A 21760-nucleotide genomic window follows, 5' to 3' on the forward strand; every position below is an offset into this window, starting at 1 on the left:
ATTCTATTGTATAGAAGGCAATTGAAGTCCAGGGAGGTGGATAAAGAGTTTGGGCCAAGTCAACCAGTTATTAAATAGTGACTCTATTAGCCTGATGGCTGGTCCAATGAGGGAATTTTGCCTTTCTCTGTCCTACATGCCCCATATCTGTCCACAGTCCCAGTGTGGGGACAGATCAAGTTTACTGAAAGTGGGGAGCAACTCGCTCTTTGTGCAGCCTTCACCTGCTTGGTCCTAAGTCGAATTCATATAAAGCTATCTCCTTACCTATGCTGGAGCTTTGGAGGCTTTCATATCCATGCTGTCCTAGGTAAGAAGGAAGGGCAGGATATTTGCCCTATTTTATAGATGAGGAAACTGACACTCAGCTAACGTGACTTCCATAGTGTCAGCACTAGTTAGTGATTGGGCCAGGACTGGCAATTCTTGGACACCCACAACCTCCGGTGTTGGAGATCAACATGAGGTTGGCCCACCAGAATCCAAGCAGCAGGCCGCTGTTCAGGATGGAGGCAAGGCAGCCCATTGGTACCACATGGGGCCAACCCTCATATACAACATTCAGTCATGATGCTCCTGACACTGTGTAAGTCACGCGGATGGAATTGGCTCTCTCTCTGTCGCCAGGCTAGAGTGCCGTGGCGTCCTCGTAGCTCACTGCAACCTCAAACTCCTCGACTCAAGTGATCCTCCCGCCTCGGCCTCCCACAGTGCTAGGATTACAGGCGTGAGCCACCGCACTCTGCCGGAATTGCCATTCTTGACGTCCGTCGCCTTTGCCACATCAAGGAGGTCCTTGAAGTTCATTCTTGGGATGGTCCCGGAGCGGGAAGAGACGCTGGACTGTGGCTCTTCCCTCAGATAAACGGACGCCGACTTAGCCCAAGAAAAAGCAGGCTTAAAAACCTGCTGGATATCTGGTTGCTGTAATTAACGATGAGCCCAGCTCCAGGGACCACAGAGACGGGTCTTGGACTCGCTTATCCTAGCCCCGTACTGGTTTCTGCCGGCCACTCCGGTCTGTCAGCCTCGGAGACGCTGCCTCAGACCCGCCGGCATCTAGGAATGGGAAGTGCGCAAGCGCACTGTGAACAACGCCCGCCACCTTGGCTTACTGTGTTACTCAGGAAACAGCCAATCAGCGATCCAGGCGCTGACCAATGGGAAGGGCGGACCAGCGGCCCGGCTAATTTGAACGCGTGGCGCCGGGTGGAGGTTGGCGCGGGCGGGGGAGGGTGTGCGGCGCGCGCTCCTGTGATCTGGGGCTCCTGTCTGTGGCGAAGGGACCTGCGAGCGAGCGGCGACACCAGCGGCGGGGAACCGACGAAGGGTAAGCTCTGGCCTACGGCGGAGCCGGCCCCGCGGACTCCTGCGCTCAGGTCTCGGACGCGCTGACCCAGTTGCTCAGGGCGGAAGCCTGAGTCAGGCCTTTTTTGTGCTAGACTTGAAGGTGCAGCGCGGAGACGGGGCAGGTTCTGGGTGGTCCTCTCTGAACTGGGCGAGAAGCTGGGCGCTTCCTTGCACATCTGTACGGGAGATCGGGACCCTCTGCTCATGCGTGCTGGACCTACACTGGGCCTGTACATCTGCACTGAGGCCTGGCCTTCTGTACATCGGCTCTGTGAAAGATCCTTCTCGCGTGTGAGGAAGAATTGGGTCCTCCTGAACACTAGAACTGGAGACCTGAGACCCTCTGCACATGACTATGGAGTAGCTAAGCCTCTCTCCACACATCTTTACAGAACTGATTGCAGAGGTGTACGAGCCTGTGGTTGTAACTTAATTACTGGGGCACTCAGTAAATGTTTAATTGAATGAAAGAATTTCTTTATGATAGAAAACCAGGCCTCTGCTACTGTTCCTAAGATGGTTCTCCTCTTAGCTTTGACACTTTAGGGTACTGAAGTGACATGAAAAAGATAAAACCAGGTCTGTACTTAGGGAATTTAATTGAAGACACTGGGTCTTCTGGCATCATGGGAAAATGCCATGTCATATAATTCTATTAGTGATGGCTGATAATTATTGAGCACTTCTCAAGTTTATATGGACTCATTTAATCTTCACAACCCTATGGAATAGTGCTAATATTATTTACAATTTACAGGTTGGGAAACTGAGGCACAGAGAAGTTAAGCCTAGCTCAGAGGAGAACACCTACAACATTTTCCTGAATGAGCTTCTCCTCAATGTTACGTTGCTTTCTCCGGTCTCCTGTTCGATTTCTTCTGCCATCACGGCTTCCTGTGCTTCGGCAACTATAAAGGTATCCAGTCCTTCTCTGCCTGTTTCATTATTGAATTCCCCCATCCCCAGAGAGTTATTTTAAATGTTGGTCTTTATATTATCCAACCTAGATCCATGTATGCCTTTTTAAAAAGGTATATAACTATTAATAGCATATTTTTATAGGCATTTATAATTTTTTTGTTCTACCTGGCCACAAAGCAAATCTAAACAATTATCAGAGTATTATACAAACCATATTCTCTTTCCATAAGCAATTGAGTTACAAATACCAATGAAAAAGAAAATTAAAGCAAATCCACATTTGGAAAATTTTTAAAAATATACTTAGTCAAAGAGGAAATCATAATTGTAATTAAAAGATAATTAGCATGGAACAATGATAAAAATCTCATTTATAAAAGTTGTAGAATGCAGTTAAAGCAATACTTAGAGGGTAATTTATAAGCTTAAATGCTTACACCTAGCACTCTGGGAGGCCGAGGCGGGAGGATCGCTCGAGGTCAGGAGTTCGAGACCAGCCTGAGCAAGAGTGAGACCCCGTCTCTACTAAAAATAGAAAGAAATGATTTGGACAGCTAAAAATCTATGTAGAAGCTACTCGGAAGGCTGAGGCAGAAGGATTGCTTGAGCCCAGGGGTTTGAGGTTGCTGTGAGCTAGGCTGACGCCATGGCACTCTAGCCCCGGCAACAGAGCAAGACTCTGTCTCAAAAAAAAAAAAAAAAATGCTTACACAAGAACATTTGGTTAAAAGCTAAAAGTGAGGCAAATATCAAACTTTAATAAGATAGAACAGAATAACAGAATGCATATGTAAAATATGAAGGGAAGAAGAAGTTAAAAGCAGAAATTAATGAAATATGGAATGCTGAACAGGTATTTTATTTAAAAAAAAATAAATTAATGAAATAGCATTTTACTGTATAACGGAGAGGATTAACTTAGCCAAAAGCTGTATCTTTGAAAAGACTAATAAAAAAGCCAATGCTCTGGCAATATTGATAAAGAAATAAAGAAAGGGGCTGGGTATGGTGTCTCATGCCTATAATTCTAGCACTTTGGGAGGCTAACACTTGAGGCCAGGAGTTTGACACTAGCCTGAGCAACATAGTGAAACTCCATCTCTACAAAAATAGAGAAATCAGTGGACACATACCTGTAGTCCTAGCTACTTGAGAGGCTGAGGCAGGAGTTCGAGGCTGCAGTGAGCTATGATTGTGCCACTGCAACCCAGCCTGAACAACAAAGAGAGACCCTGTCTCTAAAAAAAAGGAAAAGAAAAAAGATCTGTGGAGATCAGTGTTTATTTACCATGGAAGAGGAAAAATTTCACTTTTTCCTTTTTCTGAGTGGAGGCTATAACTTGCGTAGCCAGCATTTGGTTAAACTCACACCTGTCTCTCACAGTCAGTGGGCTAGAGGCTTGGTGGACTCTAAGAGTAAGAAGCAAAACTGCTTTCTACTTCCTGGGCCCTTGACTGTCCTGTGGATCCACATAGTTCAAAATATCAAATTATTATATAATAGGATTAATTTAGAGGGAGACTCTGTCTCCTAAAAAAAAGGAAACACAAAAAATGATTTTAAGAATGAAAATAGGAACGTAACCTCAGTTATAGAGATTAAAAGAGAGAGAAACTTTAATGGAACATCCTTTTTGACAATGCCTTTGGAAATTTTTCTAGGAAAAAACAACTTACCAAAACTGACTCAGGAAGTTATAGAAATTTTGAATAGACTTAGAACTATTCCATTGAGGAATTCAAGTTTCCATTAAGGAAATTGAATTGGTTTAAAATCTACCTTAACATACATCAACCGCCACCCCCCCCCACCCCGCCCCCGCTGGATTCCACCAGAAACTTACAGGCAATTGGAAAAGATGATTCTAATCTTATACAAACTTTCCCTAAAAAGAAAAAGAGACAACATTTTTGGTCTACTTTATGATACCAAAAATGAGAAAAAATTATGTCAGTCTCTTTTATAAATGTAGTTGTAAAAATCTTAAAATATTAGTAACTAGAAACCAGCAATGTATAAAAACAAACAAACAAACATAACCAAGTTGAGTTTATCCCCAAAATGTAAGAATAGTTTAACATTACAAAATCTTTTAATACAATTTACACATTTACAGATTTAAAGAGAAAACAATATCCCGTTGGGCACAGAAATAGAATTCAATAAAATTCACTGGTCATTCATGATTTTTAGAAATATATATACTGGTAAACTAGAAATGGAAATAAATTTTCTTAAACCAACAAAGCGTAAAATAATAGGAACATTCTTTATAAAATCAGAAAAGAGACAGGGCCGGGCTTGGTGGCTCATACCTGTAAGCCTAGCACTCTGGGGAGGCCAAGGTGGGAGGATCACTCAAGGTCAGGAGTTCAAGACCAGCCTGAGCAAGAGTGAGACCCTGTCTCTACTAAAAATAGAAGGAAATTAGCTGGACAAGTAAAAATATATAGAAAAATTTAGCCGGGCATGGTGGTACATGCCTGTAGTCCCAGCTACTCGGGAAGCTGAGGCAGAAGGATTGCTTGAGCCCAGGAGTTTGAGGTTGCTGTGAGCTAGGCTGATCCCATGGCACTCTAGCCCAGACAACAGAGTAAGACTCTATCTCAAAAAAAAAAAGAACATAACTTCTTCCTCTATACAACCACATGTAGGAAGAATCAGTGGTCCTGGGATGCTGTTCTTTTATGGGTACCAAGCGGAGGGGAAGGTGGTAAAGCCCAAGTGCAGGGCAGAATAGCCTGAGGATGGAGTAATACCTCTGGTGATACAAGGTCAAGTTCTGGCCTTGCTACTTACCATCTGGGAGACAAGTTCATGTACCTCTTGTTTCCCTTATAGAGTAGGGATGTAATAATTCTTGTGAAAGTTAAACACCATTTGTAAAGCATTTAGCATAGTGTCTGATACACAGCAAGCACTCAGTAAATGTTAGCTATAATAATAATTATTTTTAGACTTTTAGATTTAGACTCTGCTCTTTCCTGGCCTTTATTCATTCACAGGACAAATTCACCATCTGCTGCATGCTGGGCCGTGTTCCCAGGTACCTAGGGTGCACAGACTATGTCAGAAGAAGGTCCTGCTCTCTTGGAGCTTAAGGACAAAATGCAAGTGTTTGAGGGCTGTGAGAGAGGGATGAAGGAGACTACAGCGACCCCTATAAAAGTAGGACATCGGAGGGCTGGGCTTTTCCCCCCCACCTTTCCCAGCTCCCAGTGTCTGCAGAGGGATCCCCTCAAGTCCTCTGAAATTCTTCTCCAGGGGCTTCTGAAGAGCTCGAGCTTGTTGGGCCTGTCTTTTTAGGCCTGTCCCTACGAGGGTGGGCAAAGGAGGCCATCTCCAAAACACCTGAATCTTGGCTTCTCAGCCCCCAGCTCAGCAGAGCACTAGCCTCTGGGTTTTTAATGAGCTGCCCTAGGTTAGAAACAGGACGTGACTGTGGCTGGCTGAAAAATCCCGAAGATCTTATTAAAGAATCATCTCCCTTGTACTTTGGGCTGAAATGCTCTTTCCAACCAAGGATCAAAGCAAACTTGACAAACGTTCTCTCATTAATCTCCCCATCCCCCTGGGGCAGGAGCAGAAATGTAGCTGTTTTTCTCTGGCTCTCAAAGGGGGAAGCTGACACGACATCCACATGGTGTGACTGGTGGAAAGACCTTCCTCTCAGTCAGATGCAGAACAGGGACCAGGACCCAGACATCCTAGCAGCGGCCATGCCAAGGGTCACCCAAATCCTGCACCGGTGCCCCTAGCACTGGCTCAGAAAGAAGGAAAACATCTCATTAGGCAAACAGACTCAGCCTCACTGCCCTCAGGAGGCGGGGAGGAGAGAACTGTAAAGGTTATGCGCACTCCTTCGCCAGTGCCCTTTTTAATTTCCTGCTTAGATTGTTAGGCTGCTCTGTGGCTCCTCAGCTGGTGCCCTCCCCACGGGGAGCTGGGACTGCCAGGAAGGCGGCCCACGCAGACCCAGGCACCCTCTGCCTTCACTTCCCCAGCTCTAAAGGTGGGGTTTTCTGGGGGTAGGAATGCAAGGGTGGGAGATAGGAACTCTCTCTGTTGAAAATTAGGTACAGTTCATATATCTGAAAGTGTTTGCAGAATACATAATGCTAATTCCATAAAAGTGATTATAATTATTACACAAACATAAGGGACTATTACAACAATTTGATCATCATAGCATAATATATAATATCATTATAAAGCAGTATAGCAGGCTCTGCAGTTAGACTGGCTTGGTTGGAATGGAGCTCCATCACTCACTAGCTTTGGGACCTTGGGCAAAATTGCTTAACCCTCTCAGTCTCAATTTCCCCATTGAAAAATGAGTATAATAATAGTATCTATCTTGTGGGATTGCAATGGGGATAAAAGGAGGTGATATGCGTAAGGTGCTTTGAAAGCACCTGACATAGTGAGCACGTAGCTAACATGTTTATTATGGCAATCTGATTGCTGGGACAGGAATAGAATTATACACGTGTAAAAGGATTATAGTTGGTTGATATATTTTTCTTGTTTTGCATGGTGAAGAAGTTTAGGGGTAAGGGGACAGGAGTTTCAAATCAGCTCTATTTTGCCTGATTCCCCAAGGAAAACCGGAGCTGTTTGCTGGAGTATTAGTTAGAAACCCCACTTTTCTTTGCTGAATGACCTTGGTAATTGTGACCCATCAGTGGGACCTAGTCTTTACTGGGAAAACATTCATCTATTCGTATCCCCCAGGAAAAGCCCCTGTCCTTATCCTTGTTAATATATCCCCAGAGTTGGGTTGAACTTTTCCAGAATATCTGTGACTCCTGCATTCCACAAATTCCATCCCTATCCTCGGTAAGCTGGCTCAAAAGAGAAATAAAAAACCAAGGAGAGAAGTCTGGGGGAAATACAAGAGAGAATGGGTAAATAAGTGTTTGGGCTGGGCACAGTGGCTCCCACCTGTAGTCCCAGCTACATGGGAGGCTGAGGCAGGAGGATTGCTCAAGCCCAGAAGTTCAAGGCCAAACTGGGCAATAGTGCAAGGCCACATCTCCAAAAACATTTTTAAAAAATGTTTGGAGTTATTACCTGGTTAACATTAGGAAATCTGTTGTGCCACACCTTCTACATTAACAGAGTAAAGGAAAAATACTGTTGTGATCATTTCAGCAAGTGCCAAAAAGGATTTGATAAAATTCAAAAGCCATTCCTACATTCCTAATGGGCAGCAGAGGTGGTGAACTAAATACAGAAGAGTTAAAAATAGAAGGTAACTGTCACTATTTGCAAACTATATTGTCATTTAATTGAAAGACCTAAAAGAATCAATGACAATCTATTAGAACCATAAGGGAGTTCAGCAGTGTGGCCAGATACAAGATCTGCATATATAAACAAGTAGCATTCATATATTCTGGCAAAAATGAATTTGAAAATGTAATTTTAAAAGGAGCCTATTCACAATCTAACAAAGACTATGTAATAACTAGTAATAAACCTATTAAGAAATATATAATACCCATGTGGGGAAAATTATAAAATTTTACTGAAGATTATAAAGTTGTGAATAAATGGAAAGAGGTACCAGTTCCTAGATGGGAAGACTTGATATCGTAAAGATGCTAATTCTCCACATATTAATCTATAAATTCAAAATAATCCAAACTAAAATCTTAGCAGGATTTTCATAGAAGTTTATAAGCCAATTCTAAAATCATATGCAAGACAAAATGCCAAAGAATGGCGAGGAAAAGGAGCAATGAGGGGATATATTATAGAACCACAGTATCTACAACAGTGAGGTGCTGGAAATGGAACAGACGTATCCATGAAACTGAATGGAAAGTCCAGAAGCAAATTCATGTTTCTCTGAGAATTTACTTAGGTTAAATTTGGCATTTCAGGCTGGGTGTAGTGGCTCACACCTATAATCCTAGCAATCTGAGAGTCTGAGGTGGGAGGATCACTTGGGTCAGGAGTTTAAGACCAGCCTGAACAAGAGCAAGACCCTGTCTCAAAAAAATAAAAATAAAAAAAATTAGCATTTCAAATTGGTGGAGAAAGAATACACTATTCAATAAATGACCTTGAGATGACTGCTTATGAATTGTAAAGAAAAGACGTTTAGAAAACTCTTCACACAGTTCACAAAAAATAAATTGCATCTTGAGGAAGACCTAAATGTAAGAAAGAAAAAGTATTAGACAGAAATATAAGAAAATGTTTATTACCTTGGGGAAGGAGTATCTTCTTAATTTATTTATTTTTGGTGGAGAGAGAGAGTCTCGCTCTGTTGTCAAGGCTAGAGTGCAATGGTGTCATCATAGCTTACTATAGCCTCAAACTCCTGGGCTCAAGCGATCCTAATTTTTCTGTAGAGATGGAGTCTCACTCTTTCTCAGACTAGTCTTGAACTCCTGAGCTCAAGCAATCCTCCTGCCTTGGCCTCTCAGAGTGCTAGGATTACAGGTGTGAACCACTATGCCCAGTCATGAAAACTTCATCATGGCCAGGGTAGGATTTTTTCCAGGAATCCATGGTTGGTTTGATACCAGGAATGATATCAAATAACTTACCACATCAACAAAATAAGGAAGGAAAAAAACATATAAACATATCTGGAGATACTGGAAAAGCATTAGATAAAATTCTAGATTTTCCTAATAACAACTGTGACTAAAATAAGAATAGAAATTACTAATATGATAAAGACTATTTGTCCAAAACATTTCTAAATACTGAAGCACTAAAGCCATTTCCTTTAAAATCAGGAGCAACACAGGGATGCCTATTATCATCATTATTATTTAACATCGTTTTAGAAGTTCTAGAGACTGCAATAGACAAGAAATGAAATATTTGGTGTAAGTGTGAAAAAGAAAAGCTCATTTTTTTTCTCTTCTGATGCATAATTGTATACTTGGACAACCCGATAAGCCCTATTAAAAACAACTCAAATTAATAAGAGAGTTTGAGGGTGGTGGATATAGGACAAATATATAAAAATCAATTATGTTTCTCCATACTAGCAATTACCAGCTGGAAATGGAAATGAGGGAAGATGTTCCATTCATAAGAGCAATTAAGTCCATAAAATACCTGGGAATTATATTAAAAGAACAATCATAGAACCTAAGTGAAGAGATAGAAAACTATAAAACCTTATTTAGAGACATAAAAAAATATCTGAACAAATAGAAAGGCAACAGCCACAGTCTTGCCTGAAAAGGTTTAATATAATAAAATAAATATGTAAATTTGATGCAAGTCCAGTCGTAATCTCACTAGGGTTTTTTTGAGGGGAGAGGGGGCTACTGGGTTGGGGGCAGAATTGATATTAATAAAATGTTCTTAAAGTCAAATAATATAATCAATGCCTGAGAATAGCCAAGAAAGTTATGAGAAAGACAAGTGACGTGGTTCTTGCTTTACTAGCTGTAAAGCACACTGTAAAGTGCTACAGTGGAAACAGTGTGGTATTGGCACAAGAGTAGACAAATACATCAGAGGAACATGGTAGAAGGCACAGTAATACAGTTATCTGAATGTGACAGAAGTATTTTAGGTGAGAAAGGAATATTTATTAGTAACTGGTGCTGGCACCAACATTCTTACTGTCTTGAGGTATAAAATGGAAATCGGCCCTTGGGAAGGGGCAGAGGTGGCCCCTGAATGCTGAGGGGGCACTTGGTCAGGCCCGGGGTCGGATTGGTCCTCATCTCCATCATGTCTCTGCCCAGGTGTTGCCATGGTGATGGCAGCGGAGGACAGCATGGTGCGGGTGGTGGTGCGGGTGCGGCCCCCCACCCCTCGGGAGCTGGACAGTCAACGTCGGCCTGTGGTTCAGGTGGTGGACGAGCGGGTGCTGGTGTTTAACCCTGAGGAGCCCGATGGAGGGTTCCCTAGCCTGAAATGGAGCAGCACCCAAGATGGCCCCAAAAGGAAGGGCAAAGACCTGACATTTGTCTTTGACCGGGTCTTTGGTGAGGCAGCCACCCAACAGGATGTGTTCCAGCACACCACCCACAGCATCCTGGACGGCTTCCTCCAGGGCTACAACTGCTCAGGTGAGAACCTGCACCCTGCTTCCTAGTGGCCTTGCCTCCTGCCTCCCGCCTCCTCCTGAGGGGAGGGTTTCATGTGTCCAGTGACACATGCCCGCCTCCCCCCAGCTGGGCACGACTTGAAGAGAGCTCTGGCCCTTTCATTCTCTGTGGGGCCCCATTCACTCACTCTGCCCTGTGTGAGGCACTCTGCCCGGCCTGGGATACAGTAGCAAGTCAGACAGACCCTATGGTTCCTCCCTCTTGATGCTTCCCGTCTAGAGGGGGAGCAGACACGAATCACAAATCACAAGTGTGTAACCAGGTAAGCGACATGAGGGAAAGAATTCCGGGCCTCCAGCAGAGGAAGCTACCCAGACTGGAGAACGAGGGGCTGGCCCCAGCATAATGGGGGTCCCATTGCCCTCAAACCCACAGGCCTGCGAGGAGCCAAGACAGACACGGAGAACGCAGAGCTGCAGTGGGAACATGGGATGCGGGTGGTAGGAGCAGCAGACGGGTGGACACGGAAGGCAAAGGAAAGGGGCTTGAGGGGGAAGGAAGGCTGAGTGGGACAGAAGTGCACAGGGGGGCCACCCTGGGGAAGCAGATCTGGCCCTGCTGCCACCCTTCTCCCTACTCTGTCCTCTGCAGTGTTTGCCTACGGGGCCACTGGGGCCGGGAAGACACACACCATGCTGGGAAGGGAGGGGGACCCTGGCATCATGTACCTGACCACCGTGGAGCTATACAGGCGTCTTGAGGCCCTCCAGGAGGAGAAGCGCTTCGAAGTGCTCATCAGCTATCAGGAGGTAGGGCTGTTCCTTCCCCTGGGCTGGTGGCCTCACCCCTCCTCCTCACAACCTGAGGGGGAAAGTGAGCAGGTTGTGGGGGGAGTGGTGGGGGGGGCAGGAAATGCCGACCTGGGGCCCCAGATACAGCCCCGTGAGAGACCAGAACCGCCCACCCTGCTCTCATCACTAACATCGTCCCTCAAAGTACCGCTGGTGGTCTGGTGTCTCCACATGCCCCAGACTCTAGAAAGAGAGGTTTCCTGGTGGGTCCTCTCCTTGAGGTCTCCTTCCTACTCCCTTTCTCTGCAGGTATACAATGAGCAGATCCACGACCTCCTGGAGCCCAAGGGGCCCCTTGCCATCCGTGAGGACCCCGACAAGGGGGTGGTGGTGCAAGGACTTTCTTTCCACCAGGTGTGGGGCTGGGCTCAGGTGGGATGAGAGCCCCTTTGGTCCTCTGGGGTTCCCTCACAGATGTTCAGGGACACCCTGGACCCTGTGGTGGTGGAGGGGTGACAAGGGGGCGGTGACACTGGTTCTGAAGAGTGGCCCTTCCTGTCAGGGGAAAAGCCCTGGTGGGGGAGACCACAGCCCTCTTCCTGGGCATCTCCTCTGTAGCCAACCTCAGCTGAGCAGCTGCTGGAGATGCTGACCAGGGGGAACCGGAACCGCACACAGCACCCTACTGATGCCAACGCCACATCCTCCCGCTCCCACGCCATCTTCCAGGTGAGAGAGGTCATGGGTCAGAGCCTGAAGCCGGGGCTCCTGAGGCCTGACTCCCCCTCACCCCTGCCACCTGCCCCAGATCTTCGTGAAGCAGCAGGACCGGGTTCCAGGACTGACCCAGGCCGTTCAGGTGGCCAAGATGAGCCTGATTGACCTGGCTGGCTCGGAGCGGGCATCCAGCACCGGCGCGAAGGGAGAGCGGCTGCGGGAGGGCGCCAATATCAACCGCTCTCTGCTGGCCCTCATCAACGTCCTCAACGCCCTGGCTGACGCAAAGGTAAAGCAGAGCTGACCAGTGTCCTCCCCAGGACAGCAACCAAGCACCTGAAACCTGGGTGAAAGGCCACCGGGCCCCAGCCTGTGTCAGCCTTGTCCAGCTACTTCACCCCACATCTGCTTGCTGCCCCCAGGGCCGCAAGACTCACGTGCCCTACCGGGACAGCAAACTGACCCGCCTGCTCAAAGACTCCCTTGGGGGCAACTGCCGCACGGTGATGATCGCTGCTGTCAGCCCCTCCAGCCTGGCCTACGAGGACACGTACAACACCCTCAAGTATGCCGACCGGGCCAAGGAGATCAGGCTCTCGGTGCGTGCCAGCCAGGGAGGGCCGGCCTAGGCATGGAGGGAGCTGCAGCCCAGGAGCAGGAAGGGACAGACCCAGATCCCCAAGGCAGAGGAAAGAAGTTCCCTAGGCTCTGTCTTCTGGGAGATTCTCTGTGATAGAAGCCACACAGTCCCCATCCTTGGGTGGGAAGACTCCAGCTGGGGAGAGACACGATGGTCTTCAAAACTGACGGGAGCAACAAGGCAGGTAGCTGAGTGTTGGCCAGTAGAACAATTCAGGCTTGTTTTTAGCAGTAGGACCATATTTTCAGCAAAACAGACACGTGTTAACACAGATAACAGCAGAGTTGCTCTGGTTTCTTTCACATCTGCTTGGCCTCCCCCTCCCTGCTTCCTCCCCCTCCGTGGCTCTCCTGGGGCCGCTGCAGAAAAGCCCATGCCTGGCCAGAATGTCTTGGTTGAGGAGTCAGGGTTTTGGGTTCAAAGGCAACCCCTCTTGCAGTGGGGTCTCAGGCATGTTTCCCCACTTGCGAGGGTGCCTCACAGTAACGTGAGACACCCAGTGCAGAGCCTGGCCACTGGGGTGGTTGATAAAAGCTGCTTTGAATGAACAAACAAGTCTCTCCCCTGTGCCCCATCTCAGCTGAAGAGCAACGTGATCAGCTTGGACTGTCACATCAGCCAGTATGCCACCATCTGCCAACAGCTCCAGGCTGAGGTGAGGAACCCACCTGGGGAGCAGGCTCGGGGGCAGAGAGCCAGGGACAGGACCTTTGGGGGGTGCAGCCAGGGCTCTAGGCCCACCCCTCTGCTCCTGTGCTCAGCCAGGACTCCTGGGGGGCTGGGCTGCTCCTGTTCCAGGTAGCTGCTCTGAGAAAGAAGCTCCAGATGTATGAGGCAGGAGCCCAGCCCCCACATCAGGACTTCCTAGGGTCCCCCAAGTTGGGCCCACCACAACAACAGTGAGTTCTACTGCCCGTGCCTGTCCTCACCATTCAGCTGGGCCAGGATGGAGACCCAGCCCCCCTTCTCCACCTTCTGCTCCAACACCTAGAGTCAGGGTTCCCACCCGGTGCCCAGCAACCAATTGTCACCTAGAATGCCCTGTGTCAAAGGCGTCAATGACACCACAGCCCACAGAGGCAGTATCTACTATTCCAGAGCAGGTGAACTCAGAGGTTGGGTGTCATTGTTTCTTAAACCAGAAAATCCCTGGCTCCTTCTCCCACCCTCAGCTACTGCCCGTTTGTCACCCAAGCATCCGTCCCTTATGGAGTCTATACCACCTGGGTGCCACAGAGATCCTGCCCCATATCCTGCTGCTCAGACTGTCACTTCCCCACTCAGCCTTCCCAGCTCTCCCTTACCACCTTGCCCTCCCAGCCAGCCCTGCACCCCAGAGCTCCCCTTGGGGTCTGGAGCCCTTCAAGAGAAGAGCCTGGAGACAGAGGCCCAGGTAGAGAGGGTTGTGGAAGGGAACTCTTCAGACCAGGAGCAGTCCTCAGAGGACAAGGACAAAGGCCCAGCAAAGGAGGTAGGTCTTGAGGATGTGAGGCCTGGGCATTGGGAGGGGTTAGAGCTGGTGGAATAGTGGAGAAGTGCCTCTCCCTGACTCGGGGGCCCCTCATTCCCGGCTCTCTACCCGGATGGCTCACACCTGTAATCCTAGCACTCTGGGAGGCCAAGGCAAGAGGATCATTTGAGCTCAGGAGTTCAAGTCCAGCCTGAGCAAGAGCGAGACCCCATCTCTACTAAAAATAGAAAAATTAGCCTGGTGTCATGGCACGCACCTGTAGTCCCAGCTACTCGGGAGGCTGAGGCAGGAGGATCACTTGAGCCCAGGAGTTTGAGTTTACAGTGAGCTACAATGACACCACTGCACTCTAGACAGGGTGACAGAGACTCTGTCTCAAAAAAAAGTTGGGGGGGTATGGGGGCTTTCAGATCCTGCACAGGAAGGAGAAATATTCTGTCAGATCCTTGTGTGTTTGGAAGTGACAGGGAGGATGAAAACCTCCCTCAGGACCTGGGCATTCTAGGAGCTACCATTGCCATGCTTGGAGGAAGGAAAGATTTTAGGAGTTGCTTTCGTAGAGGCAGGGCAGCCACCCTGGCTCCTCCAGCTGTACCTCCTCCCTCCTCTTTAGGTTCCAATCCAGATGCTGGAGCAGAGCCTCAGGCATCCACTGCCAGGGCCCCCTGGCCCGACCCTGCAGCCCAAACTCATCTTGGGCCACCGCTCACCACAGAAGCTGGACAGGGACCGTCCTATGCAGTAGGTGTCTTCTCCCTTCTGCTTCTACTATGGAGTCCAAGGGGGGAAGCGATGGGGTCAACCTCCTGGGGCTGGGATGGGTGTGAAATGCATCTCAAAAGCTCTGGTCTGTCCAGTGTGGAGTCTAGTCTCTTTTCATCAACACTGTCCCTTATCTGCTTTCAACGCCTTAATATTATCACCTACTCTATTTACTTATCATCATCATCTCTATTTATTCCTCCACATGGCCGGCAGCCCAGCAGGAGAGGGACATGAGACACCAGATTCCATCCAGACAGCTGGCAGGCGTGGAGTTAGGGCAGGGCTGCTTAGGCTAGAGCTTTTCTTTCCAGTCTGAGGGCAAAGCGGCCCGTTCTCAACAAGGAGGGAACAGCCAAGAGGAGTTGAAATTAGGGACAGCCTTCCTGAGCCAGGTGTTTGTCATGTGTCTTCATCAACAGATTGACTGTGGCTATTTTTTCTCAGACGTAAATACAGACCACCACTCAAAGCCAAAAAGAAATGGATTTTGGACCATTCTTTCTATGCTTAATAGAGAGATGCTACTAGTATTTTTTCCTTGGCCCCCAGCACATAAATCCCTTGCCACTTAGCTTTGCTACTGCCAACCCCACTGTTCCCTCCCCAGCACGCTTCACGCTAGGCAGTGTATTTAAAGCTTCTGGACAGAAGGGCCTGTTTAATTTTATTTCTTGTTGGGGAGTGTCTGTTCCCGACTCAGCAAAAATGCTGCAGCCTGAATAATCAGCGGTTCATTATCTGTCTCCTGCTGCTGACTCCCCGGGGCCCTGGAGAGGCAGGGAAACACTGGTAGATGTCCCCCCGGCCACCAGGGAACAATCACAGGCTTCCACTGATGATTCAGGGTCTCTCCGCTTGGTGTCCCTTGTCATGAGCAGAGAGGACACGGGGGTCCTCATTTCTGCTTCGCTCCAGGTTTGTGGTCTCTGACAAGTTGCTTCAACCTTGGCTATAATTTGGGGATCATAGCCCTTAGTCTGCCTACTTGAGGGTGAAGTACTAATAAAATGTGACAGAAGACCCCAAGCATCAGGGGTTGTAGGACATTCTAGATTGTTTCCATATTTAGAAACATCCTAACTACCAGATAATCAAAAATAATTTACCTTTGGCTTTAGAATTTAGAATCTTGGACCACCAGGGCAATGAGTAGATCTTAGATTTTCCAGTTCAGTGGTTTGTCCAGAATTTTTTTTAACTGCAAAGTCCTTTCTTCGAATGAAATCCTGCGCTGAAATCTCATGCATAGAACAGACAAAACAGAGTTGTTCTGCCTGATGGATTTTTGAAACCTAATTTGAAAACCCCTGATTTAGACCAACTCCCCATTTGGCAGATGGGGTACTGAGGCCTTTACCCAGGGCAGGAAGGATGGGGCCAATGCATTTCTCCCGAACACCTGCTCTTCTCCGTAGTCTAATCTTCCTTATGATGTGTGGCTCAGGCAGGTATAGAATGAGTCTGCTGTGTCCTTTTTAATTTACATCCTGCCTCTTTCAAAAAGGCCTTGAGGCTGCTTTATAAAAATGAGTTTTTGTTCCCGGAGCACACACTGACTGAGGGCAGCAGAGGGGGTTCAGAGATGTCCAGGCAGGTAGAGCTACCTGAGGATAAATCATTTTCCACAAATAATCCCCACCGAGATAATTGTGTTTGTTCTTTTATCATAGGTATGCCTTACAGAAAGAAAATTTGCTTTATTAGAATCTAAATTTAGACCATCAATAATCACATTAGCCTCATAATTTCCTTTAAATGGCCCCCCAGTGCATGTAAAATATGCATTGGTTCACAGATACTTTTCCAGGATCCCAACCATTAAGTAGCAAGCACAGACTGGATGCATTTTGAGGATCTTCTCAGAACCAAGATGAACACAGCCTATCTTATTTAATTTCCTCTTACCCTAACAAGGTAGATGCTGTTATTTTACAGAAAGTAATAGCTAAACTTACAGGGCTTACTGTGTGCCAAGTATCCTTTAAACATTTTGTATGTGAAATAACTCGTTTAATCTTTCCAACAGCCCTGTGAAGTGGGTGCATTTTTTATCCCCATTCTAAGGTTGAGACCGAGGTTAACCAGTGCATCCAAGATCACGTCACTGAGAGACGATGGAACCAGGATTTGAGCAGGAAGCTGGCAGACTGACTTGAGCTGGGTTCCTAACTGCTCCCTTCCATTGCCTCTAGGGTTAGATTAACTTGTGATCACTGTGCTAGCTAAGTGGCAGAGCTGAGCAGAAACTCAGACCTTCCCAGGCCAAGGCCACTTAGTTCCCTTTCACTACTTCCCAAGTCACTGTCATGGCACATGATTAATGGTGACACCTCCCACCATTACCTGTGGCCATCTTGGCCAGCCCTGGCCTTCAGCAAGGGTAGGGCAGAACAGGAGCCACGGCTGGGAGGGTGGCGAGGCTGACCAGCCAGTCTGGGGCAAGGCAGGAGGGAGCCAGGGCACCAGCCCAGTTATGCTCCTCAGCCACACCTGGAGTGACGGGGACAGATGCACAGCACAGAGGATCCTGGTCAGGCCAGGTCTCAGAAGGGGTGGGGATCCCCTTCCCTGTGTTCCAGGTTGGCCCTGAAGGTACTGTGCCTGGCCCAGCGGCAGTACTCCCTGCTCCAAGCAGCCAACCTCCTGACCCCCGACATGATCACAGAGTTTGAGACCCTGCAGCAGCTGGTGCAAGAGGAAAAAACTGAGCCTGGGGCAGAGGCCTCCAGGACTCCTGGGCTGGCCAGAGGGACACCTCTGGCTCAGGAGCTGTGTTCAGAGTCAAGTGAGTCTCACCCTGTTCTATTGCTACCATCTCCAAGGCCCAGCTGGGGCAGAGTGCTGCTGGGGGTCTCAGTTGCTGGGTTATGCTGTGGTAGGAGGCTGGCCCCCTGGGATCGTGGACTTCTGTGCACAGAGAGGCCCCTGACATCTGAGGAGTTAGGGGGTCCTTCATGTCTCCAGTGTCTGGCTCAAGTTCTACAGACTCTCCTTCTTCTGGCCCGTCCCTGGTCCCCCTCAACACCCCCTTCTCTCTGCCCAGAGTCTCCAGCATACTCTGGCCCTGTGACCCGGACCATGGCAAGGCGACTGAGTGGCCCCATGCACACTCTGGGCATCCCACCTGGGCCCAAGTGCTCCCCGGCCCAGGCATCCCGATGGCCGATGGAGAAGAAGAGGAGGAGGAGACCAAGCCCCTCGGAGCCAGACAGTCCCCCAGCCCCAAAGCAGAGAAGCAAGCGCCAGCGCCAGTCCTTCCTGCCCTCCCTGAGGAGAGAGTCTTTGCCTGAGGCCCAGCTGTCATTTGGGCCCAGCACCCCCAATGGGGGAAGGCCCTCCTCCCCCTGCCATTCTTCTCGAGTCTGCCCAGCCACAGTCATCAAAAGCCGGGTGCCCCTGGGCCCTTCGGCCATGCAGAACTGCTCCACCCCTCTGGCCCCACCCACTCGGGATCTCAATGCCACCTTTGATCTCTCTGAGGAAACCCCCTCAAAGCTCAGTTTCCGTGAAGGCGCTGGCTGGGAGAAAGTCCCCCAGGAGCTGAACAGGCTGGACCAGCCCTTCATGCCCAGGTGGGTCTCCCCTCTTGCCTTCCTCCCACCCCTCCCAGCAGGGGGTCAGTGGCCAGCAAGGGACAGTGGTGCTGCCAAGCAGAGTGGAGACAGCCTGACTCTTGGAGCTGGATGTTTGCCGTCTGTTTCCCTTTGGTCATGATCAGCTTCCCTCCCTGGGCCCAAGAGAGCAGGATATACAGTTGCCAGGGAGATAGGGCATTTCTTGGGGGCCCTTGCCTTGTCTGTCCATGCTGCAAAGCCACTAGCTCTGTGCTGGCTTGTGGCATGCTCATGGGTAGCTAATGGGACCCCAACTTGGGAAGAGTGAGCAGAGAACAGGAATGAGTGAGTGAGGGGAGGTCAATGCCATCTGCTCCTCTGCCTTGTGTGGGCCCTTTGGCCGGTCCGAGTTTTGTCTTCCTCTGGGAAATACCTACTTCCGCCACTTCCACCCCCAGATTTTGCCCTCTAGCCTAGCATTTGGAATGGGGGAGGGGGTCCCCAGAAAACTTTATTCAGGGTTTTTCAGTGAGAAGATGAAGCTCTCACCCTTGCCTTCCACCCACGTGGCAGGGTAGGGGAACAGCAGCCAGCTCAGGACAGTCCAAGGCCAAGAACAAGTGGTGGACTGACCTGGACTTGTGAGACAGAGGCCAGCAGCTGCCTGCCCGCATCCCCGCCCCTGCCACAGCCCCCAAACCAGCTCTCAGTAACAAGCTCAGAGCTGGGCAGGTGGAAGGGTGAAATTGTTTGAACTCCAGTTCCCGGGACGCGCCAGAAACTGACATCTGGACGTCCTCCCAGAGCAGGCCTGTCACTCAGCTGTCAGCCTGGGCCAAGTGAGGCAGGGAGAGGAGTCCACCTTGTAGTAGGAAGAAACCTCAGAGGTCTTCTTGTCCGCCCACCCCCAGTTCCCTTCCCACCCCAGCTGGGGAGGTGGAGGGAGGAAGTGGCTGGCACCATTTCTGGTTCCCTGCCGATCCGCCTCCCTTCCCTTTCCTTCCTCCCCAGTGGACCCGTGCTGTTCACCATAAAGGGCCCCAAGCCAACATCTTCTCTCCCTGGGACCTTGGCCTGCAAGAAGAGGCGCATTGTGAGGTGAGGTGTCCAGGGAGAGAAAGCTCTCACCAGGGCAGTGGACACCTGGGCCAGCTCTAGGCCCCCAGTGTGTCTCTGGATCCCCTGGAGCAGCAGCTGAGGTCTATGAGCAGGGCCAGGATCTAGTTTTCTGCCTAAGGTTTCCTTGGCCCTTGCTATTCCAGGATCTCCCTAGAGCTGAAGGGGGCCAGAGGCCCCCTATCGTCAAGGGAGACATTCAGCATTCATTGATTAATTCAGTGATTGGACTACCCACCCCATCACCACTCCCTCCCTCTCATGTCCCGAACCCCACAAGCCTCTCCTTCCACCACTGCCTCTCCCTCCCTCAGATCGGGCCCCAGAAGCTCCTGTTGGTGTTCAACCTCCCCTGCTCTCAAGGCTTAGTGTTTAGCGCCTACCTGCATCCCCAGCACACACCTCCACAGCCCAGAGGTAACATCCCACCTTTCTTCCTTCCCTTCCGTAGTTCCTCAGTCTCCCGGGGCCACAGCCGCATCGCCCGCCTCCCCAGCAGCACCTTGAAGAGGCCAGCTGGGCCCCTCGCAATCCCAGGTGACTGCCATTGGGGACAGGGATGGCCTGGGCCACGGCGGCAGATGAAGACAGGAAGTAGGAAGGGACAGGGTGGCCTGAGACCTGGGTAACAGGAGAGCCTGAGATGCTGCCAAGGATGTCAGGGACACTGATAAGACAGGTGGGAGATGAACTGGGGTACAAGGGGACAACAGGACAGAGCCTCACTTTCCTCCTTCCTCCCTACAGCCCCCCCATCCAACTGGCCTGTAGAGCTGTCCTTGAGTCCCCTCCACGCTGGGGACAGGAGGAGCAGGAAGGAACTCACTGGGGTTGGGAGAGTGCTGTCTGCTGGGAACTGTATCGCCAAGGTGTCCTGACCCACCAGCCCCTCTAGGCTGGCCACCCCGACTTGGTCCCTGGAGCCGCCTACACCAGGAGCCCTGACCTGCCTTCCTTACCTCAGAGCAGTTAATGCCCACACGCCTTTCCTTTATTAACACCCTTCCCCCAACCATCCATTCTGCTACTCGCTCTCTTTATTAATCTCTTATCATCACTCTCAGCTTCTCAGCAGGTACATATTCATTTGTGAGTGTTAACATGTTGCTTTTTTAAAGGGCGCTGCCATGTTCCCCTCTCATTTATGATGCCCTCCAAGCAGGCAGGGGGCCCTTTTGGACTCTCTTGCTGGCCTGTGTCTAACACAGGGCCCTGCAGTGATGGCCACAGGCAGTGGAGGAGAACGGGATGGGGCATCCCAGCTTCCTGGTTTCTGAGAGAGGGGCATCTTCAGCCCAGAGCAGAAGCTCTAGTCTCTGGCCACAGTCCTGGTGATGATGTGGGTGATGGTGGTGCCTGGATTTCCAAATGAGGACAGCTTTACTGTTTTTGCCCTGTTGTGGACAAGATGCACCTTCAGTGCAAAAGAAAATGTAAAGAAGAAAGGGGAACACAGCCTAATGCTACCACCTGGATATAAATGCTAGTAATACTGATGTTTATAAGCCTCTGATCCTTTATTTCTGCATATATACATATATATAAATATAAATGTAGATATAGATATATTTTTTATAATAATTAATAAACTGTCTCCATCCTTGGTGTGTGGGTTTGGGTTTTTTTGTTGTTTTTTGAGACAGAGTCTCTCTCTGTCACCCTGGGTAGAGTGCAGTGGCATCATCATAGCTCACTGCAACCTTAAACTCCTGGGCTCAAGCGATCCTCCTGCCTCAGCCTCCCGCGTAGCTGGGACTACAGGCACGCCATCATGCCTAGCTAATTTTTCTATTTTTAGTAGAGACGGGGGTCTCGCTCTTGTTCAGGCTGGTCTCGAACTCCTGAGTTCAAGCGATCCTCCCACTTTGGCCTCCCAGAGTGCTAGGATTACAGGTGTGAGCCACTGCACCTGGCCCCTTGGTGTATGTTTCTCTGTACCTCTAGGAAGGATAGCAACACTTTCCCTTTCTCATCTTCCCACTCTTCAAGCCCTCCAGAAACTTCTGAGTATAGAAAACAACCCCCACTCTGCCTCCCCCAGGAGCCTTAGGTCTGGGCCTGGGGCTGAGCCCTGCTCTTTCCTCCACAGCCCAATCCACCCACTCCTCAGCGGGTTTAGAAGCAATTACACTTAGAGGTCTGTCCATCCTCCTGCAGCCTTGGGGGTGGTTGCTAGGAGTCCTGCTGTCAGGGAGAGCATTTTTAGTGGTCCCCAGGTCTTCGATGAGGCTCTGAGCTAAGCCCCCACCAGCTCGAGCCTAGTGCAGTCTGGCCCTGCCCTCACGCCCTCCACCTGTTCGTGGCTTCCATCTCCACTCATTCGAATTGTGTGACAGTTCGACACAAGTTTACCTCTGCTCTCTCCATGAAGACATGGGTGGCTGAACAAATTAATAGTGTAAAC

General features: G+C 49.4%; 1 protein-coding gene across 4 annotated transcripts; it reads left to right on the top strand.

The window, feature by feature from the left end:
• Positions 1-1215: 1215 nt before the first annotated feature.
• KIF18B (kinesin family member 18B) lies at positions 1216-20948 on the top strand. 4 transcript variants are annotated; one of them, XM_045526805.1, is made up of 17 exons: positions 1216-1330; positions 2108-2266; positions 9997-10323; positions 10954-11111; positions 11403-11507; positions 11712-11822; positions 11902-12099; positions 12233-12409; positions 13031-13105; positions 13249-13349; positions 13735-13921; positions 14535-14662; positions 17266-17471; positions 17730-18258; positions 19252-19338; positions 19808-19893; positions 20104-20948. In XM_045526805.1, exons 3-17 carry the CDS (start codon positions 10005-10007, stop codon positions 20232-20234), a joined length of 2598 nt encoding a protein of 865 aa, XP_045382761.1. In that variant the 5' UTR covers positions 1216-1330; positions 2108-2266; positions 9997-10004; the 3' UTR covers positions 20235-20948. The 4 variants fall into 4 exon arrangements, with proteins under 4 accessions (XP_045382761.1, XP_045382762.1, XP_045382764.1 ...); XM_045526806.1 differs by having other exon boundaries at positions 13771-13921; XM_045526808.1 differs by having other exon boundaries at positions 10104-10323.
• Positions 20949-21760: the final 812 nt, after the last annotated feature.

This window comes from Lemur catta, chromosome 15, assembly GCF_020740605.2.
Source record: "Lemur catta isolate mLemCat1 chromosome 15, mLemCat1.pri, whole genome shotgun sequence".
Taxonomy (NCBI): Eukaryota; Metazoa; Chordata; class Mammalia; order Primates; family Lemuridae; genus Lemur; species Lemur catta.